Here is a 22,623-nt window from a genome sequence, read left to right on the forward strand (position 1 = left end):
CTGCCACCCTAGTGTTGACTTATTTCAGCCTACTCAACAATGCCTTGATTCTCTTGTATGCTAAAGACAATATTGCTGTCCCCCATCTCACCTCCTCTTACCTGACTTGTCACTGTGTTTAGAAAAATCTGACATCTGATTGGTAAAGCCAAGGGAAGGTACATCTCCAGATCCTGAGAGACTCATTATTCCTTTTGTGTGATGGATATTGTTTTCTGTGTTTGCCTGAGAAGGTCTCAGGACACCATTGCCATTTAACTAAGAAAACCAAGAACAGTACAAATTAACTCTTACAGAGTCTGGCAGTTTGTTGAAGCATCAAGCAACCCTTAAAAAGTTCACTGCTCCACTTAACAACAAATAAGAAATGCTATTCACATATTCTCATCTGAGACAGCTGGGTGATGGGTGGGCAGTTTTTAGGTGTTAGAAGTTTCATACGAAAAAAAGCAAATAAAAAAATTTAAAGCAAGTAAGAAAAAAACCACATGGTGATCAAGAAGAAACTACTACAAGAGAACACATAATAGTATTTCACATTATTCTAAACATATGCAGGCTTCAATTCTTTTGGTCCCACAATACATCATTTTCCAGAAAAAACAAAGGGGGGAAAAAAGAAAGAAAACCATCTAGTAAATGTAACATGCAAGTATCTGCAGAAACTGAACAGAATGAAGTTTTCTGGATCATAACCTTGCATCCTTCTCGTAAGACCATTTTGTCTTTTGATGAAGCAGTCCCAAAGAAAGAGAAGATCAATTAAAAAAATCATGCGTATTTCTTACAATGACTGCTTATTCATGTCAACTGGTAATAGTGAGTTTGTATAGCTTCATTAATGGATTGTTTATTTATTTAAAAAATGTGTGTGAAGTAGATCCTTTTCTCTGGTTAATGATAATAGGCACAACTGAGGAATATTTACCTTGGGCCCATAAGCGTCAGTTGTCTTTTCTGTTTTATCAGAGGGATCCCCACAGGAACAGCCTAAATAAAAAATGGGGGGAAAAAAAATAACTTCACAGCAACTTTTTCACAGAAATTAAATTAGCTCCCTTCAATTATTTTTGTAACAGAAACAAAATATTCAGTAACATGTTACGAAATAACTAACATTTCTGCCTGCCTGGTTATTGGGCATTGCCAAACTTATGTCTGATGGACTATATTCCATAAAGGGGTTTTGAATATTGTGTTCAATGGGATCAGGAAGCATGAATGCCAATACAGGTAACCAACTCTGAACAAAGAGAAACGTGTTGATAAATAGCTTAAAAACATAAAGTGGTAATGCACCCTTGGGAAACAGGGCACGATTCCCTTTTCCTTTGAAATGTACAAAATACAACCCCACAATCACCCATCACTATCTTACCCACCACACCCCCCTTGACCCCAAATATCATCTGACATCTGGGTCCTTGTTCAAACATAGCCTTCTCTTCTTGGTAAAGAAAGAGCGATACCATGCTATCAGAGACCACTGCCTATCCTAGACATCCCATTGCTAGTATAGTAAAAAAGACAAAGTGGAACCACTAGATGGTATCTACCTAACTACCAGTTAAATCCTGGATTTTCATATACGTCACACTTTTACAAACAAACACACTTGTACATGAAATAACTGAAGGCCAACAGTAACCTTTATATCTTGTTGTGAACCTATGTGTGACAAGTCATCTACAGGAAGGGAGTTTTAAGTAGGGTTTTCCAAGATTTGGTTACAAGGCTTGTTCCTAATGAATATCTTTACTAAATCTTTTGACACAGGACATGTTATATTTGGAAAATATGTGAGCAACAATAAACTGTAGGAGTTGCAACAATTTCGTAAGGCAAGATCGATACTTGAAGTTAACTAGATACGTTAAAGGAAGCATGAAAAACAAGACTATAAAGAATTAAGACAAATGCAAAGTGCAACATCTCAAATAAAAAGCAAATGCTTAAGATGGTAAGTAACCGCATAAGCAATTGCTCTGCACAGAAGCAGATGGAGGTGGTAAAGGGTCTCGAGTCTGAGTGAACAAGGAACTATTTAGGAAAAGGAAGGTGATCTCACTTGGGATGTACTAACAAAAATGCTGTCTACACAACTCTGGAAAGAATTCTTCCTGTCTGCTTGGCACTGGTGAGCCTCACTCAGCGCCATGTGCATGACCAAAAGCATCACACTTAAAGGAGGTAAACAAACTGGAGGGGAGCAATAAAATCAATTTAGGCTCCTTTAGTCTTGAAAAAGAGAAGATGAAAAGGAGACATAAAGACCTTTCAAATGTAACAAATCAGTACTTTTATGCCTGGTCACAAGAAACAACAGTAACATTATTGTTGTTGTTATTATTAACAATTATGATGATGATAGTAAATTGATTGATTTTTTTTTTTTAAACTTGGAAGACTCAGGCTTGATATTAGAGAGAATTTCTAAAATACAAGAGAAATTGAATCATAAGCTATTGCTGAATCTCTTTTCATAAGAGCTTCTAAAAGCAAGATCAAGCAAACACCTCCTGCAGCTGATCACAGTAAATGGAGTTGTAGTGTAGCCACCAGACCAGGATGGTATCTTAAGGCCCATATCAGTTCCTTCATTTTTGTAAATATGTGCATTTCATTTGCAGTAAGTAAGCAAGCAAATCTTACCGTTAGCTTTCATTGGCCATGGATTTGAGCTATCAGGGCTTTTGGATTTTGGAAGCACCGCATGACCATCTCTATGAAAGGAAATGTTTACAAAATTTTATTTAAAAAATAAGTAAATCATAGTAATCACCAGATATTGACGTAAATATGTACCATCAGTAAAAATGCTAGTCATGCTTTCTATCACAACAGTTTTGGAATACTTAAAATATTCAATGAGAGAGATTAAGCACTGATAGCTGGGTTAGTTCCAACTTCAAGGAGCACCTAATAGCTCGTTAGAGCTGGAGCTTCCCTCTAGATTCTGACAAAATGATTCAACCTTGCAGCCTCAGGACTTTGCAACTCCTTCCCCTTCTGGGATAAAACAGAGTGGGAACAAGAAAGGGAGAGAGGAAGCAAAGAACAGCAGGCATGGCTGGAAGACTTAAAAAATGAAGTAAATGTTTCAGTCCCAGGTAAGTTTAAAAACAGAGTAACACGGAGAGTTTCAGACTGCTCTAACAGAAGCAGCGGGCATCAGTGAAAATACAGCAGTGCACTAGGATCTGCGCCGTAGGGTTTTGACATTCACCAGTGTGCTGGGACATCCAAGTGACAGTTGAACTATTTAAGTGTGAAACATTTCATCTCCTTTTTGTGATTACAGAACCCTCAGTTGCAGTTTTAAGGAGTAATTGCATTTAAATAATCTGCATCATACTTTGAAAATGGTACTTTGAACACCTGCATTTCCTAGCTGGACACTGTTTCCTCCCAAGAAACACAAAGCACCAGTAGTACCAAGTACCCTTCTGCTCCACCGAAGCACAAACCTGTGACTACACAGACCCTTTTTGTGGAGTCAATCCTCAATAACACGCCACCTAGTACACCTCTGTGACTTAGCTGTCATGCCAGGAACATGTTTTACCCACATACTCAAGGAATCATGCAAGAAAAACAAAAAGTACAGGGAAGCATTTGCTTCCAAAACACACCTGGTTGCTTTGAGCACCACCTTTGGAAGGTATGTTTCCAGCATTCTTTTGGCTTCTTTCAGAGTCATTCCCTGTGTGCTTACTCCATTAATGTAATGGATAATATCTAGCGCACGGAGACTCTCCTCTCTGGCAGCAACCGATCTGGGGAGGATGTCACTAATATACACAACTTGGTAAATGCTGTCATGACCTCCTGATAACAACAAACCTTTGCAGGAAAAAAGGAAGGGGGTGGGGGATAAAAGTCAAGTTCTTTCTGCATAACTGAAGGGGAAAAAACCTGTTTTAGAGCAAAAAGCAGTATATTTCTGTGTTACCTAGCTCCTCCTTATGGCACATTAGTGTAATATCAGGCAGTAAATGAGGCAACACTGGCATCTTGGGTAACTCCAAAACACGGCCTAACACTAATCTTACAGTCTTCGGGGCAGCACGGAGAAAGTTTACTGCATCAGTATGACTCATGTTAGTGACATCAATGTCATTAACCTGCGAAAATAAAAGCAACAAAGATGTCCTTGTTAGGTTCCAAGTAGAACAGTTAGCATTACTGCAGAAGCATTTATTACTGTTCCTATTGTTGGCATGTGACATTCAAGGACAAAAGAGTAGATGGTTTATCAACAACAGTTGCAGTTCATTATACTTACCCAAGGAGAAAGAACACATAAATGTAACTGAACGTTTGCAAGTGAAGAAACAAGTTTAGCGTCCAAATGACAAAATATTAAACAATCTCAAGTAGTATATTATTTTACTGCTCCTATTTAAAAAAATTGAATGCTGAAACTGCAGAGGTCAACACCTGAAGTCTGACTCACAACCTAATCCAATCTGACTTGTATTTGCCTAACTTACATTAAGGTTTAATAGTATTTAGCAGTGCTTTAGTGTCCTGATCTAGCAATGACTCACGTGCTCTGTGTTACGTACTTGGTTACTATTGCTCACAGTCCCTGCAAGCCTAAATGCAAGTTTTCAGTTGATCAGAAACTCTTACTGTAAGGGACAGGATGCCATTTTAGAGGGACCTGGACAAGCTCGAGAAGTGGGCCCACATGAACATCTTGAGGTTCAACAATGCCAAGTGCAAGGTTCTGCCTGGGTCAGGGCTTCCCCTGGTATCAACACAGGCTGGGGGATGAAGGGACCCTGCAGAGAAGGATTTGAAAGCACAGCCAGCAGGTTGAGGGAGGTGATTCTGCACCCTCACCTCTGCTCTGGTGAGACCCCACTTGGAATACTGCATACAGCTCCAGAGTCCTCAGCACAGGAAAGATGTGGACCTGTCGGAGCAGGTCCAGAGGAGGGCCACAAAAATGATCAGAGGGATGGAGCACCTCTCCTATGAGGAAACACTGAGAGTTGGGATTGTTTAGCCTCAAGAAGAGAAGGCTCCAGGGAGACCTTATTGCATCCTCTCAATATTTAAAGGGGGCTTAGAAGATAGGTGGGGACAGAGTATTTAGTAGGGCCTGTAGCGATAGGACAAGGGGTAATGGTTTTAAAATAAAATAGGGTAGATTCAGACTAGGTATAAGGAATACATGTTTTTATAATGAGGGTGGGAAACACTGAAACACATTGCCCAGAGAGGTGGTAGGTGCCCCATCCCTGGAAACATTAAAGGTCAAGCTGGACAGGGCTCTGAGCAACCTAATTAGTTGAAGATGTCCCTGCTCATTGCAGGGGCACTGTACTAGATGACATTTAAAGGTCCCTTCCAACCCAAACTATTTTAAGATTCTATGATGAACATTTGTACTACGTGATATGTACCTGGTAAACTCTTCTACAGCAAATCTTTTAAAATTCATTTCCTAACAACATGCTAGCCATAGATTTATTTCGTCAACCACCCCTCCACATACTTAGCGACCCTCGTATTTAATCAATGAATGCTTTTCCCTTGAAAGCATTTTTTGCCATCATGAATAGGGGTTGCACACACGCTTAGCTGTCAGACATATCATAACTCCCTTCAGCAATCCTCTCACATGTTTTCATACTTGTATTTTTTTCGTCTAATTGCTATCAAATTATGCCTCTCAGAAGCTTCATGCCTTTGTTCCTTTAACCGTATCTACTCTGGCCCACAGAGTTTTCTTTTTTTTTTTTTTTTTTACTTAAAAGTTGTCCTCTTCCTGCATCTGAAAACATTAATATTCTCACTTTTATCAGTCGGTCTCCAGGTCGCAGTCTCCCATCACTTTTGGCAGGATCCTGAACAATGTCGTGTATGTAGCACCCAACGTTATCATTACCTTTGGTCACTGTAAAACCCAGACTACCCTTTTCTGACTTTGCCATAGTGACTCGGAGCTCTACTTCCTAGGGGAAGAAAACAGCACTTTACAACACAGGCAAACAGAAGCAATTTGAGGGATTTACTGAATTTAAGACAGTCAGAAACAGACAACTGATTTACCTATTGGTTTAGAGTGGAACACAAGCCCAGACAGTACCAAGATGTATCTTAGCAGGCTCAGCTTAGCTGCTTCAAGCAAGCACCTCTAATGAATTCAGACAGACTACTATTTTGCATGAAATTAACCTTGGGCCAAAAGCCTACGATCTAAACAAAATTGTGAAGGTACACACCAAAACTGACACCTTATTTTACCCTCAACTAGCTGTCACACATAAAAAAGGCTCGATATTTTTCCAAAAAGACAATGCATCAGGAATTATTCAACTGAAGAAAGTAGGTGCACTTATCTTCCTACAATGAGATACAATACCATAGCTTTTCTCAGAACCAAAGACATGGACAAGTTTTGCCTATTTTGTTTTCATTAATTTTGTTTTGAAAGATATGTATCTGCCTCATTTGTATAGAAATTCACAGAGCACCAGAGGAAGATTTGAGAAAAACTTCTAAAGAAGACACTAAGAAAAGGACAGTTTGTTCCTTCTCAAAATGGAGTATGAGCTAAAATAGCTTTGTAACCTGAAAGACCCCCATAACTGAGACATACCAAGGCTCAATTTTCATTTTTTTCGATCTGTGAATGGATTATGTGAGTGTATGGAAGGAGAAGTCCCTTCTGATACACAAGACATTTCTGGGGTGGCAAGAAGCTCTCTCAGAAGAGTCTCAAAAATCTGCTGCATTTTGCAGCAGAGCAGCAGTAATTCTTTAGGATCCATACATATAAATGCAACAAACAACAGGGTCTCTTGATGTCCCTACTGCCCAATTTATCCTCCAATCTCAGAACAACCACATAGAAAACTAAAAGGACAGAAGCAAGATATCTGCTGTTTAAGCTTCCTCTGAGTACATGGTTTAGAGGTAGGTAAATATTTAATGCCACATTTTCCAGGCTGAAATGACACATGAAATAAGACATATACACAGCTACCTACACACACATGAACGCCTCCACATTCACAGCAGGAAATATATCAACTCCTCAAGAGCTCAGACACAAAAGGCCTGCAGACATTTGTATCAGCAGCTGCAGTTCACTGGTTACAATTTGCACATGTATGTGTGCAATGTATAAGGCACTTGCCCAGGTTAGTGCAAGCATAACCTACAGCTATCTCATCTGTAAATTAATATGCCTAACTCCTATACAGTCACTCCCGATACCACGGCTAAAACTTCTAGATGGCTACAACAGTAGGTACATTTATGCTACTGAAAGAAATAGTAAATTACTGGCTCATATTCTTCAGCATTTTTTTCCAGCTGGCTGAGTAACGAATCCATTCCTCCCAGGTGCGGAGTCAGCTCAGAAGAAGAAGTAGCATAACAGTCATTTATTAAAACGGATGTGGTAACATCAGGAACAGTTCTACAGGCTGGGATCAATGGCAAATCCAAAGGCAGATCACTACGGATAAGCAAGCAAAAAACACGGATCAGCTTGTACAATGTGGCTGTCACCCATAAATGACTATATGGGCCAATACTGACTTTATGCAAACCTACAAAGCAAAACAAAGAAGTATTTCTATGAATAGGTACAATAAACTATTTTTGTAAAAACTTTCGGCAGTTTTATGAGGATCATTATAAACAACATACCTGTCCTCAAGCTCTAACTTTGTAGGAGCCTCTTGATCAGAATTTAAGATGGTGCGAACAGCCTCCTCCTGACCACTGTGTGCCTCATACTGACTGTATGCCTGCGTCATAGCTTCATCTGAGGTTTGGTATAGCGCAGAACTCCATCCAAGGCCCACCTGTGCTGGTGAGTTTATCACCTCCTCATCACCGCTCCTGCTGCTCTCACTGTAACTGTCTCTTCTAGAGGGAGATTTTAGCCTCTTCTTGCTCAGATCAGTAGTTTCATTTTCATCTGAACTGTCACCTTGTTCTCCGTTTGGTGGACCAGAAACTTCTCTGCTGACATCTGGAAATACTTGTTGGGGTGAATGGATGGGAGTCTACAGAGAGCAAGGACATTTAATTCATCAAACTCCAGTTTTGATGACAAAAGAAAGTTGCTAAGACTGCATAAAACTACCAAGAAGAGCAATTAGTCAGTGGCAACATTTAGACGTTGCCTCAATTGTGTAAACGTATCATAGAAATTTCACCAAATTCAATGCAACTTGGCCAATAGAAAGTGTGCAAAACTTTGAAACATATACTTCTAAAGTAGAACTCCAAATTCATCTAAGGAAAACAAATCTTCTCTTGGCTTTAGCCTTGGAGAACCTACAGACAGATGGCTTTAAGCTATGCCCAGAAGAAGTCATCCAGGCAATTACTACAGAATCCCTTCCAATCAGAACACAGTGCAACTGAAGTCAAACTAATCTCACACAGGAGGAAAAAAGGGAAGCTTTCAAACAAAAAGCTACAGAACAGATTACAAACCATGACAATTTATGCCAAATGGAAACTGTTCAGCCAAGTTCTTAACTCCCGTCAGAATGAAGACCAGTTTTGCCGATAATCACATATTCCCAAGAATTATGTCAGCTAACAGACACACAAAGTTTAAAAGCTTCATTTATGCTTTTGTGGCCAAATTCTTGTGTTCATGAACACACCAATCTGTGATAATGTTATAAACAAATATTGTTAATATTTTATTGGTTTTTCCCTTCTTTTAATATATGCACTTTTATTAAAGTTATTCCGTATTACATACAGGTTAATTACAGAACTAGTTACTTGTATTATTAGTTTTTTCAGGTGCTTATCTCTAATTTTAACCTAACCTAAATTTGTATTTGTACATTTAAGTTTCTATCATCAGACTTGAAAGTTTTTTTCTTGTTTGAAAATTGTATTAAAATAACTTCAAAACTTGTCTCCATTAGGTTTACACTTTTTTGTCTTACGGAAAGCTTACTTTTCAGGCAAATTCCCTCCCTTTTGCTGAAACACATTTAATTTCCACTTCTTCCAAGTATCCTAAAATGGCCTTCTATTATTTTGATTTACTTATTGAAGCATTTTGAAAATATTCTTTGGGACACCTCTAACTTCCAGTAAATATGGCAATCTTCTCCCTGGTTTTACAAGCACCAAACTAGGCAAATTGGTGTTTCACAGAATATTCTTCATATACATTACAGAAATACCTGATTTCTATTTGAGATCAGCTTTAAACCATCGGGCTGCAAAGAAACCTGCACCACAGAAACAGCGTATTAAGCCAATTTCCAATGTCTTAAGACACAGAATGGAGGGAAAAAAAATAAATAACTAAAGCCCTGCATTCTTTTCACATTTTCACAAAATGCTTAGTACGCTCCTGAGGGATTTACTGTAAGAACCACGTTTCTGTGAGCACCCTCCCCACCTTTTCATCTGCGTCTTGCATGTAACTAACCCACCCACCAGATCAAATAAATGAACCTTCAAATCACAGTTTTTTAAAAAATAATACCATATGCCATACACCTTACCAACAAAGAAGGATCGATGTCTGGTAGTATACCAGATGGTGGCCGACAAAGGAGAAGAGAGACTTCTGGAGATGTTCCCCTCAGAGCAGAGATGACTTCCTATGGCCACAGTGGGATTCATTATTAGATGCAGACCCCCAAGACTTGCAGGACTACCACAGCATGAGTTTCACTACTAAAATACAAACCTGCTGGGATAAACCCTTTAGTGATGCCCCATTCACTTTCAGAATTACGTCCCCAATTTCTATCTGCCCACATTCTGCAGCAGGCTGCCCAGGGAAGAGCTTTTTCACCCTCACAATAGTTGAGCCCAGCTGCTCCGGGGTAAGGTTGTCTTCACGGCAGAAACTGAACCCAAGGCCTGAGCTGTTCTTCAACAGCTTTACCTCAAATGTGTTCTCTGTAAAAGAAACATTAACTTATTATTTCCTACAGCACACTGGCTATGAAAAGAAGTTGCTGATGCTCTTACTCCAGACACGACAACACGCACTCTCCCCTTCACAGGGTTCTTCTACTTCACTGAGCACAAGCATTATCTAAAAGATCCCTCCAAGTTAAAGAGGACAAAAAGCTGTCTGCTGACTTCCCCTGACAACATCCACACTACACAGAAAGCCAACGTATTTCCAAAACACTGTTCCCCAGGAAGTCCATTAAGAAGCCTGTTAAAGCAGAGTGACACAACCTTTCTGGCCACCAGTTAGACATTAGTAGGAGCAGCAACTGGAATGCCTGGCAGACAGGATAAGTCCCATGCAGGAAGACCAAAAAGTATCTGCTGTGCTTTCCCCATCTGGATAGGTTTCCCTCCACTTTCACAGGTCTGCAGCAAGAGAAACTGAAATATGCCAGCCTCTAGTCAGCTACATAAATCCCTCTTCATCCAGCTCTTGATGTCCTCTCTCACCTAGACAGGAACAGGAGGCCCTACAGAAGCTCTCATTCATATATGAGTATCGTAACCTCCCCTTGACAGTCCCTAGCAACACCAGAGATAGCAACATCCCTTTTACTTCAACATTGCTACAGCCCTGGCCTGCAAGGCTGGTGAAACTGGGAAACAAGTAACAGTGAGAGAGAAAACAGTTAACAGTAACTAAACAATTATTACCAAGATGTGAATGGAAATCTTAAAAAAAAAAAAAAAAAAGCAACAGCACAAAAAGGAAGAGACTGCATTACATGCAGAGGCTCAGTACAGAATCCTACCTGCTCTTTCTCCTGTCTTTCTATTCTACAGTAGATTTGAAGAAAAATATTATAAAAACTAAAGGATGCTTTGAAAGTTCAGAAAATTGTTCTGTGTGAGCTGACCTGCAGTGACAAAGCTGTAATCTTTGGCATTTGTAGATTTTGTTGCTGGTATTTCCTGCGGCTCACACTGCACCACCTGATTTGGAGGCGTGCATTGTGGTGTTACTGGAGCATGAACCTTGGCCACTGAAAGCTGACCTTTTTCCAGCAGCAGATGCACCACCTAAGGAGATGAAACATTCTCCAGTTAACTGGCAGCGGTCACGGAGATGGCACAGCCTAGACTACATTTCCTTCTAACTTGTCAGGATCCTAAGTTTTACAGCAGCAAACTTTATAGATATCTCCCTCCCCATATGTCCTCCATCTGTACCTTATTTTAAGGGCTGTAAGTGACAACCTACAAAGTACGCTAACGGACTTGCAAGATACTTGCCAACACAAAGTAAGAAAGTGTCTTGTTCCGGTAAGGCTGTGAGGGGGTTAAGAAGTGTCAGTGTCATTTTCATATCCGTACAAGGAATAGAGTTAAAAGCACTTCATAAAGTGAGCACAAATAGTAGTCCTTAGCAGCTCTCAACGTGTACATTCACTGGCTATTTTCAAGTGTGCATGTACTTCCGCATATGAAGCGGCCACCATAAATAGCACTATTAAATGAGGAGACACCATTGACAGAATCAAGCACTACCCAAGAAGGCCAAGATTCAAGCTACTGATACAGCATGCAAATGCAGCTGCACGTACAGAGGCCCTCTGTGTTCTCCGTGGTTCAAATCTGGCACCCATCTGTAGCATGCTGCTACAGCTGGTTTCCAGCCTGTACACCTGGGCTTCCTTCCTACGAAGCCCAAGGACAAGGAGAAACCAGTTCCATGTAGATCTCTCACCTGCACACAGAGCCAGAATTTCATTAGGGTGGGCAGTGAGACTCAAGGCCCAGGAAGCCAAGGAGTCTGAGAAAGCACATCTAAAGCAACCAAGACACTGGGAAGAACTCCAGCCTTCAGGTTCGTTTATCTCTTTTCACTCATCACAATTTGGTTTACTACAGATGGGAGGAGAACTAGCAGCTGCTTACCTGCCCAGTGTTTCTCAGTGTTTCAACAGCTTGCTTATGGGTAGCACCTTCCAAACTAATCCCATTGACTGAAAGCACACGATCACCTACAAATGATTAACAATTTAAGAAAAAGTAGGCAGAACTTCATTTATAAAACGTATATGATGCATATAAACCTTCAAGTGTTAGCTAACAAGAACAGTTATTGTAGTAAATTTTCCCTTCCCTCCACACTCTGAGTCAAGAACAGAACTCTGCAACTAAACTATATGGTTGGACTCAATGATCTTAATTAAAGGTCCTTTCCAACCTAAATGATTCTACAATTCTAGGGGTTAACCCCATGTCAAAGCTAGCGTTAACCACCAGAATGATAGCCTGCCACAAAGCTCAGACTCTTTATTATCTTAGTCTACAGTGGAAATTCTTGCTTCAATAAAGAATGTGGCCTGGCTTACAAACAAGAAAAGCCATAACAATTACAGTGATTTTCTGTATTGAGTTGCCCAGCATGATAAGCAAGAAGGCCACAAATAATACAAAGCCCTCTCTCTCCATGACTGGAACAGAGAAGTGTTCTCCATTAACACAGGCTGCAGTAGGCTAAAACCAAATACTGCTACAGTCTATCTTCTGTTTTTCCCCTCAACAGTCTCAGCAGTTTTCTGTTGGTTCTGCAGTTGTTCTACATGTTTTTTAGATCTCCATCTGCAGAATTAGGTATCAAGGCAATATTTAAAATGACAACTGCAAATGCAGTAGAGCTTGGAAAACCCAGCCCTTCTTGCCAGTGAAAAAGGTACAATGAAAGGAGGCAGAGTTCCTAGCTGTTTAGCCACATCAGTCCACCACAGACAGTTATCTACCCTTTTTTCACATTAAGAGTACCAACTGAAAGAACTGAAGTACTACCTTTTTCTATTCTGCCATCTGCTTCAGCTGCTCCCTTAGGAATAATTGCTTTCACATAAATACCACCATGCCTTATGCTAGTATTTACACCACCCTAAATGGAAAGCAAAAACAGGGTTTATTAGTCTTGTTGCACTTAGAATACTTAGTAATTAAATAGTCACACGAGGAAAACTGTACTCAGGAAGCATTTGGGCTACTGGCATGTAAAAAGAACAGCCAAACTATCAAAACCAAAATGTTACACAAAGCATGTTTTTGCAGTCATGCAATTTATTACAAATGAAATTGGGGTGCAAAGATTGTAAAAACATGATGCATCACAATGCAAATGCACCCAAAACAAGTAAGTGTCCTTCAGCAGACATATGTCTGCATTGTGCTGGACTTTACATGCTTGCATGCATACCAAAGCTCAGAGATGTGCAAGAGCACAGCATGCCAAAGCTGAAGATGCATATCCATGCAGTGTCCTACTTCAACACACCTTCTCTGATGTAGCAGGAAACTAAGGCATGCTACTTTCTCTCAGCTCATACAAGTTTGAAGGTCTAAGCTGAAAATCTGCTCAAGCTCAATTATTTTTGGAGGGCCTTAGTCTTTTTGTTCCATTGGGGGGGGGTGGGGGGGTGGGGCGCGTGCGTTGGACTAGATGATCTTTAAAGGTCCTTTCCAGCCCAAAAGACTGTATGATTCTGGCTCACTGCTGCACTATCCGTGCTTCTCCCGAAACTTGGGAGGGAAGAGGGAGAGCAACAGTGTATTAATATTCACTCCCAAAACACACAGAACTACACGTGAAAATTAAGAACACAGAGCTAACTGTACACCTCTTGTCACACCACTGTAGAGGATAGCAATGCAGGGGAAGAATGAAGGTTAAAAAAGGAAAGGCCAACGGTCACCCTTCCCTTGGACATCCTTTAAGGGACATCTCTGCATCACTTGGCATCTTCTGACGTTTTCTTCAAAGCCAATGCATGCATACAGCAGGCTTGATGCTATTTAATAACCAGCTCCTGCTGAACCTTTGCTCCCCCAGCTCTGTCAAGTTACAAGCTTGATAAAGCAGCATGACTTTGAACAGACTGGGATGGGGATGACAAAATAACAGAATTTCATTCGGCTCCTCTTAAAATTTAGCCATACATATGAAAACAGGGCTAAGCTTGTGAATTGGCACTACACGCCTATCTGTATTGCCACATCTGGGAAAAAGCCAACTTAGTTTTAGGTATAAACAGCCAGTAAAAGCCACCAGTTTTGAACGGCAGCTAATGACTTCTGTTGCTGTAATTCAAGCAACTTTTCCTTTTTCAAATTACTGTGTAGTCTGGTGATCAATGAAGCAGAGGTAATATTTGTATATTAAAATACCAAGATGTATTTCTGAACACAATACAAAAAAAGGAGCAGTGAAAAATGCATGCGTTTCAGTTATAAATCATTCTCTTCTTCTCTGAAGTGCCACTCTGCAGTATGGCAGGCCCTATACGTAAACCACCTTCAAAATTTTATATTCTGAAGATAAATTAGTCCATTAAAACCACAATTTTGTCTTGTATTGCAAGAAAGCAGTGTCAGCCAGGTCTTATTTGGATTAAAGTAGTTTTTTACTTTCTGCCTTTCATCCAGCAGAGGGAGAACACTGAACACGGTATATGTGTGTGGATGTGCACAGATACTCATCATTAATTAACACTACTGCTTCCGCTGCCTGTGATGCCTGTCAAGGAAGTTCTTAATTCTCTCCCTTGTAAATCTGCCACATTATTAGGCAGCAAGAGACTAAGACCATCTTGCTTTTTTTGCTCATAAAGCAGTGTCTGCTATTAGATGTTTTGCTTCCTTGTAAATTAGCAATTTAATGGGTTGCTGGGAGTAGAGAAAAAGAGAAAACATCTAAAAACCTTGTCAAACAGTACCGTGACACTTATTCCCAAGCCGTTATCTTTTTTGGCTAGTTCAACCTCAAAGATATCTCCAGGTTTAAGAAGTGTTGCAGTAACCTTTTTACAATTCATTTTGTTTGCAGTATTTGCTGAAGAAGATTCCTTTATTCAAAAAAAAAAAAAAAAAAGAAGAAAAAGAAACAAACAAAACAGAGAGAATGATTTGCCATTAGAACGTAAGTTTACAGTTAAGACCCTAAAGAGTGTGTTTGAGTCAGATACAGCTAAAAGGAGTCCACCTCCACTGGCAAAGTACCAATTAGTAAGATTCGTAAGGCTCATTGCTTTAACTCTTCCATTGCTGCTATTGAACAGGTTTAGCACAGAAATATGCTTGGCCTTCAGCAGTGAGTCTTGATTGTCAAAATGAGTTGGTCACAGAACACAGAAACTGTAATACTTCAGTATTACAGCAGCCTAGAGTCTGTTGGATTAATTTGCAGAGGCTGTCACAACGTGCTTGAATAACCTCCATCAGCTGAAAAGAGGAATCACTACAAATTAGGAATCTGTAGTACTTGCCATTGTGTACTTTCAGAAAGAAGCAGCAGCAAGCTGTGTCTGAACAGAGCACAGCTCACTGCTGAACTTCACTACAAAGAGTTTTCCATGGATTAGATAAATCCCAAAATACAAGTTCTGCTGCTACCCACTTCAGATGCATCACTACTGCTCTTATCTAGGAAAAACTCAATTCATCTGCCAGCTGAATAAACTTACCTCTAGGGGTGGTCACTAGACTATAATCATATTGGACAATTGAATTAAAAAGAGGTTTTCTACAGGATCAACAAATGTACTATATGTTCACCTCAAAGCACAACCTGCCTCTAGTAAGAAATGGCCGCCTCTTCACATTGCCAAGCTGGGAAGTTGTTTCAAGTCATTGGAGTGATTTTCTCCATTTATTTTGAACAGAATCACCAAACTTAGAAATTAGCTATAAGCATTTGCCATTAGAAGGATAAGCTGCAGGCTAGGCTGTCCTTCACCCACATCCTTTCACCTTATTCACACTCGCAGTCAGTTGTTTCATTACTACTATTATACTGATGGGAAATATATGAAATACACTATGCCTTTTTAGCTGGCTGTTGCTCCTGACTGCTGGAATAAGTTGCTTCATCCATGTCAGAATCTCCTCGGTCAGAATAGTCCACAGACTCCACTGCCCCAGGCCTTTTATTTTTTGCTCGAGTACTGTCAGATGAGGATCTTCTCTTCTCACTCATTTTAGAAAGCCCAGACTGGGAATCACTGTAATGCTGAGGATCCTGCTGCATTCTACCACTTGCACGTTTGCCAAAGAAGCTGGCTGGCTGACTCTGAGACAGGCTGGCGCTTTCTGTTCTTGAATCCTGGGAGCTCACACTTCCATCCCGCTTGCCTCCCGACAAACCAGACAAGCTTCCTGAAACAGGCCTCTGGTGACCTCGGGACCAGTTGTGTTCCTCTGAAGAGGACTCTGCCTCATCGTCCTGCACTGATGATGGCCTCTTTAAATAACCCCTGGTTCCATTACTGATGTGTGCAGCATTAGATGATGCTGAAAACCAGGAGACAAGACAGTCATCAGTAGCTGGGTAACATCTTATCTGCAGTATGACAAAAATTTCTCAGCTTACACCATGTAAGGTCTTACCTGTTCATATTATGCAGAACACTTTCCATTTACAATGCAACAGGTGTGTTACTGTAACATTACCAAAGGTTACCGTAACACTTCTTCATTCAGTCTCAGAAAACAATTTCAAGCATACACTAGCTAGGGTTGCTTACAAGAAGTGTTTGGGATGATGTTTTCCAGCTATCTCAGTTGATTACATTAGTAATTTTAAAGACAAATGGAAAGTACTTCACAAAAGGTGTCAGAGAAGGCAGTGTGCCCAAACTCAAAGAACAGCTCTTTAATAATAAGGAGTATTTCCCTCCGTACCTTTGGATAGCTTGTCCTTGGGCTGAGAGATAACAAGTGTCACATCTTCAGGTGCATTCTCCAGAATTTCTAATGCTGCATGGTGGCTGACGCCTTCTAAACTTGTACTGTTTATGGATATTAGTCGGTGTCCTGCACAAAAGGATTTGTTCAGATACAATCTAACATCTACATTTTTATCCATCAGTGAGAACGTGGAGTACAGGTCTGAAAATCTCTACACAATGCATTGATTAAAAATTACTAAAAATTCCAGTGATGCCGGAATAGAAAACCCTAATCTAAAAAAAAAAAACAACCCCAAAAAATCCACCCAAAACAGATCACAAGAATTGGTTATGAATATTTCCTCTTTTTAAACCTGCCAAACCTTTCTGTATTATGGTTTCTACCTTCTCCTTTGCTGTAAGAACGGATGCAAAAGCAAAAAACAAGTAGTGAAATAAGCAACATGCAGGTCAGTTCAAGACACAGACTAAAATGAAGGGGATAAAAAGCAGACAGTAAATAAAGTTTTCTTCCCACAGCCATATGGTTACATTCACTTCTTCCAATATCAAAGTATGATCTGGATTTTTAAAATATTGAAATTACAAAGCATCTGTAGAGAGACAATAGTAAGTAAAGCCCTTACTTTTATATATAACTTCAACTTTCTGCTACTTCAAGCTTTATAATTTTTATTTTAATTCAAATTACTTTTGTTTTCATATAGTTTAACAAAGAAGCATCACCAGTTTTCAGAAATTATCCAGAAGGTAACTGAAGGTCAGCATTGTTTGGGACTGACGCCCACAGCCATAGATGGAAACAATACTACATGTTTGGGCTTTCCTTTCATGTATACACCTCTTGTTATTGACACTATTCACCTGGTCTTAGAGATCCTTCCAAATCAGCTGGCCCTCCAGGAATAACTGAATGAATAAAAATTCCCAGATCAAGTTTCCCTGTCTTCTCTCCGCCAACTATTTGAAAGCCTATTAAAAAAAGCCCAAAGGAGGCAAAAAATGTCAGTGATCATGGCATAACTTAATACAATTCATGTCCATACGACACGAACTTAGTCATTCCAACAAATTTAAAGTAAAAGAAAACTACACATCTCAAAGACGACTACACAGTAAAGCTTTTTTGATTAGGCTTTATTGCATTCTCTGCTTTTGAGCAAGCAATTCAGACTGTCTAACTGGCTTCCCAGAAAACTTCACTCCAGCAAAGACTACAAAAGACAACTGTAGCATGAGAAACACACACACAGATGACATAAAACAAACATTCACTGATTAAATTCTCTTACTTAAAATATTCTGGTTTTCTCCACCATTAGATGCTTCACCTAGATGTTTGACCCTGGTCTTAAGAACTGAGTTTTTCAACTCCCTGATTTCTTGTAAGGCTTCTAATCTATTTCTGCTAATTCTACCAGGTCAATCTGGAAATGATGTTCAAGATGAAAAAAAATGAAAACAGAACATATTAGCTCTTCTCTATTCTAGCTAAACCAGCAAAGTACCACAGACTGCATGAGGAAGAAAAAGAATAAATGGTGGACTTCATAGGAATTTCTTTCCTTTTTGGTCAACTCTTAAGTTACTGTGCAGGGTAAACAACTAAGTATTATTTCTTATAAGCTTTTCTCCCTCTTCAAATTTATACAACAGTCCTATTTTGAATGATAGAACAACGTCCTTAAGGACACTTTAGAGAACCTCTCTAAAGCACAATACTGACACCGAATTATTCATTACTCATACAGCAAAAAATTATGTGGGTTTATGAAACAACTCAGTGATAGGAGGAGGAATGGAATGCAAATATCTTGTCTTCCAGACGCCTTAAACCTCAAATTAGTATTCCATCTGAAGAAACAGGAGTAAGAAAAGCCCATAATGGCTTTATAATGTCCTTTTTTTGTTTGTTTAAAGCCTTCAAGCTGGCACAGCTGTGATGTGTCCACATAAATCCTGTACCTGAACACAGAGATAAACCAACTTTTGGGATAACTAGTTCACAATATAAATATTATCCTACGCTTGTAATACGGAAAAACTGAGAAAAAGACTTGCTTAACATCACTCAACAAATCAGCAGCAGGTGATACCAAGTAAGTCCAGGCTTCAGCATCGTAAATGTCTTCGAAATCCAGCACTGCTTTCCTCAGTCCTACAATAAATACTTAAATACAGACCAGAAAACTTTTGGGTTTAGCTTCTAGGAACACACAAGACAACAATTTTAAAGCCACTCACCTAAGCCCAATTTTTCATCCTTTTTCAAGTTCACCAAAGTGATCTCTCTTTCTGGTGAGGCAACTCTGTTCTGTGTTGTTTGCGGAGAGTCAGCTGAAAAGCCAACATTTCATGATAAGACACTACCCCCAAATGCTTCTGTTCAGGTTTGTCTTGAAATTCTACTTGAAAGATTACTTCTCTGATAACCTGAAAAGCTGTTCTGAACTAGTGGGTCCAACTTTCATCTTCTGGGCCATGCCCAAATAAAAAAAACCCAAAATACCATTATTATAATTCACTCCCTTCTTCAGCAGTTAAAATCTTTTATTCCTCCGAAGAAAAGCACCTAGCATAGTCTGTTGCAATCACAACACAACTGAGCCCTAGAATCTTCAAATTTATTAGTCTCAGTTCAGCAAAGTATTCAGATCTGTGTTTACATGCCCTGCTCAGGTAGGCATGACATAAGTATGTTGGTAAAAGGGAAACTGAGGCTGACTATATGAAGTTACTAAAAGGTTACTCGTTAAGTTCTCTTAATGGTGGTCTTTCATTAAAAAACAGCCAACATTGGAAACATCTACTAAAACCTATCTTGTTTAAATTTATTTCCCTATTTGCAACTCCACAGGCTGCTGATTCTGCCTCTTCCAAAATTTGAACACCTTCACAATAAATTTATGTGACTCCTGAGGGTTCCTAACAGGCTGAAGCAGACCCAGGCACTTGAGACAGAGGGAGCATGAGTTCAAAAAAACCCAATCTCCTGAAACTGCGAGAAATGCCATCATATTGGAAGTCTGAACTCATGAATTTGCTACCTAGAGAAGATACAACTCATTTGGTCTGGAGTGCCTGAGGTACTTTTGCTTTCAGTGGAACATGCAATTCCACAGCAGTAGAAACCTAGTGAGCTCTACACACTGGTACAAGCAGGAAACTGTGCAAGTGAGTATGACAGACTGCACCGCCTGAAGAAGGAACTTCCCACAATGTGGATAACTGGCTAGCTGAAAAAGGTCACATAGACATAGTCCAGCTGGCTGGACAAAAATGCACATGCTTTCAGCTTATCTGAAGTAAAGCAAAAATATACTATCCTTGGCTGTTCTTGTTACACAGTAACAGGAAGATCGCGGTGGGAAAAGAATGTTGCAGGTGGGAACAGATAACTCCAGAAAATAAACTAGGGGCAGGCTTGGTATTTAGGCAACTAACCAATAATGAGCTTAACTTTTGTAATATGTATGAGCTAATTATAACAAGGTATAAAAAATGACTGTAAGAGACAATAAACGAAGTCTGCTGATCACTCATATTGAGTGACTGTGTCTTCCCTCCGTCGTGACATCACAAAATGAAGTCAAACTTAAAGAGTAAAAGAACTAAAAAGAAAAGTCTTCTCAGGTTCTACAGAACTGGTAACCTCACAGGTAAGGGAAATTAGCTTCAAAGAGCATGGTATGTTAGGTACTAGCACCCTTCAAGTCTCAAACTGAACAGATACTATTAATATTTGACAAATATTACTTCACAGATGTCAAAACCTCTCCCAGCAAGCAATCCAAAGGAAGAATTAGGAGTTGTATTTAGAAAAAGGTCCTATCCAACTGGTAGAGGTATTTAAGAACAGCAAATAAACAGGACAGGTGTAACAGTGAAGCACTTGCCAAGTACTTCACAAACTGGCTGAATTAATTCTATGGGCATATTATTTATCAGCTTACCACTCTCTTTCAACAGTGTTGATGACAGAAGATTTCCTGAAGTATTCATAGTAACACCTGCGACATGAATGGAAATATAAGACACTGCTATCAATATTTTTTTTAATATGAAAGCTATCAATAAGTATTTGAGACTTTACACAGTACACATGAGCTCATTCATAATATCAGTTATTTACTTATTTTAAAAATTAATGAACATGAAAGGAGGTTTGGATTAACAAATCCAAATTACTCATGTACTTCGGCAGTAGTTCAAGGTTTAGATAGATGGCAGCTCATGCAAAGGCAAAGAATTACAGAAAGGACAGAGGTTTGGCCTTTACAACCACTGTTAACAACTTCAAATAAAATTAAGAGATATTTAAGAAAATAAGTAAAAGACTGTATTTTCTAGTAAGATTGGATGAATATGCCCAACCTAATAAACAAACACAAGAGGAGTCTGGTAGGATTTTGTATAATAGTAAAGTTGTTGATGCAGTAATAAGCAATTTGAACCAAGTAGTTCTATTTAAATTGGTTTGCATATAGAATCGTATTTTATTTGGAATGATAAATGCCAAGCAAATATGGCCATACTTTAAAGGGGATAAAATAATAAGTTAAGAAAGTAAATGGGGTAAGATAATTCAAGCTTCTTAGGAAAGCAGTCCTGGCCTTTTCCAAACCTCCGAAACCTATTTCAGCTGATGAGTTTCACCATGCAAAGAATGCATGTCCCCCAGCAGAGGCAATGTGATTCAGCAGAACTTTCTGACACGTAGCTAAGATCCTTATCAAAATCACTGTCCAGAAGATTATGGATAAGCACGTGGTAACAGTAATTGTAAAGCTAAAAGCATAGGATAAATACTTGGCTGTAACCAGTCACTACAGAAACTACATGCTTCATCTCAATGTTCAGTAGCTTATGCTCTTCGCACTGAAAAAGCACAGCTCCCAAGTCAGTCTCTGTTTCAAGTGCAGCAGGGCCAGACGTGGTAAAAGTTTGTATGTCGCACTCTGTTTTGGTGACTTTTTGGTTCAGTTTTTTTGTGACTTTGTTTATACCAACCCCTATAAACTTAACCGTTTTCCACTTTCTCTGACGTTCTGTAAGTAACCAGTATTTTAATATTAAGCAAAAGCAAAGCAACAACAGCAAGCCAAGACTGCAAATGTTTCATTCATTGTAGTTTCTATTATTATAACAGGGAACCTGCTATAACCAGAAACTGATGTCACACCGATATTAAAAATTACCTTCTGAATGTTTTTGGGTGGGTTTTTTTAGTGCAAACTCTGTGTTTTGACTGCCTAGTAAGACTATTTGTGTGCAATCCAATCCTTGCCAAGCAAAGGGAGCAAGCACGTCTGGCTTAGCTCATTACAAGAGTGTTTTTGTGAAATGCTCAATGCACTGCAAAAAAAATGGTACCAATATATTATAACCAAATGAGACCAAACAACAAAGAATTGTGCAGTTACTGCTCAGAGGTACTAGCCAATAGCCAGCTTATGTCAAACAGAGTCCACTTCAAAAATTACTCCCTGCACCCTTTACAGAGAAAACACTAAAAAAGTACAAGCAAATTATTAGAAGATCCACTTGATAAAATGGCACTCAGAAGAGATAAAATGGACAAAGTTTTCTAGAACAGCTTTTACTGTCAGGTACTAATACTCTGCATATGTGTGTACAGACTGGTGTTGTCCAAAGGAGGATTTTTTTGATTCACTCGAACAATTATTCAGGAGCAAAAGGCAATTGGCCTGGATTACTTTAACATATGATACTCTGCTCCCTTTTTCAAACTGAAATACTACCATCAGTTAATCAATGTATCAAAGCATTACACCCAAAGCAGCTTTAGAGGTTAGTTAGTAAATAAAGTAATATTATTTTTTGCATGCTGACCTACAACATAGGCTTGACCGGTATCTTCAATGGATGATGAGTCTGATTCGTTTTTCTTTCTTTCAGGGCTTCTACTTAAACCTGCATGAGATTTTGAACTTAAAGGGGAGAAGGAGAGAAGGGGAACCAG

At 39.4% G+C, this 22,623-nt stretch overlaps 1 protein-coding gene across 5 annotated transcripts in view; it reads right to left on the reverse strand.

Moving 5' to 3' along the window:
- PTPN13 (protein tyrosine phosphatase non-receptor type 13) overlaps positions 1–22,623 on the reverse strand; it is a 126,313-nt gene that overhangs the window by 12,787 nt on the left and 90,903 nt on the right. For 4 of the 5 annotated variants that reach the window (XM_040583180.1, XM_040583170.1, XM_040583198.1 and 1 more), the window contains 20 exons: positions 22,494–22,591; positions 20,594–20,650; positions 18,885–18,977; positions 17,505–17,612; positions 16,633–16,764; positions 15,776–16,242; positions 14,655–14,798; positions 12,745–12,838; positions 11,851–11,936; positions 10,830–10,992; positions 9,698–9,912; positions 9,510–9,608; positions 7,672–8,033; positions 7,303–7,477; positions 5,808–5,966; positions 3,953–4,124; positions 3,633–3,843; positions 2,653–2,723; positions 929–990; positions 102–258 (listed from right to left, as the gene is read on the reverse strand). In XM_040583180.1, coding sequence (XP_040439114.1) covers positions 102–258; positions 929–990; positions 2,653–2,723; positions 3,633–3,843; positions 3,953–4,124; positions 5,808–5,966; positions 7,303–7,477; positions 7,672–8,033; positions 9,510–9,608; positions 9,698–9,912; positions 10,830–10,992; positions 11,851–11,936; positions 12,745–12,838; positions 14,655–14,798; positions 15,776–16,242; positions 16,633–16,764; positions 17,505–17,612; positions 18,885–18,977; positions 20,594–20,650; positions 22,494–22,591 — 3,125 coding nt within the window. The remainder of the gene's footprint in view (positions 1–101; positions 259–928; positions 991–2,652; positions 2,724–3,632; positions 3,844–3,952; positions 4,125–5,807; positions 5,967–7,302; positions 7,478–7,671; positions 8,034–9,509; positions 9,609–9,697; positions 9,913–10,829; positions 10,993–11,850; positions 11,937–12,744; positions 12,839–14,654; positions 14,799–15,775; positions 16,243–16,632; positions 16,765–17,504; positions 17,613–18,884; positions 18,978–20,593; positions 20,651–22,493; positions 22,592–22,623) is intronic. The other variant, XM_040583189.1, reaches the window with a different exon arrangement.

This window comes from Falco naumanni, chromosome 1 (assembly GCF_017639655.2).
Source record: "Falco naumanni isolate bFalNau1 chromosome 1, bFalNau1.pat, whole genome shotgun sequence".
Classification (NCBI taxonomy): Eukaryota; Metazoa; Chordata; class Aves; order Falconiformes; family Falconidae; genus Falco; species Falco naumanni.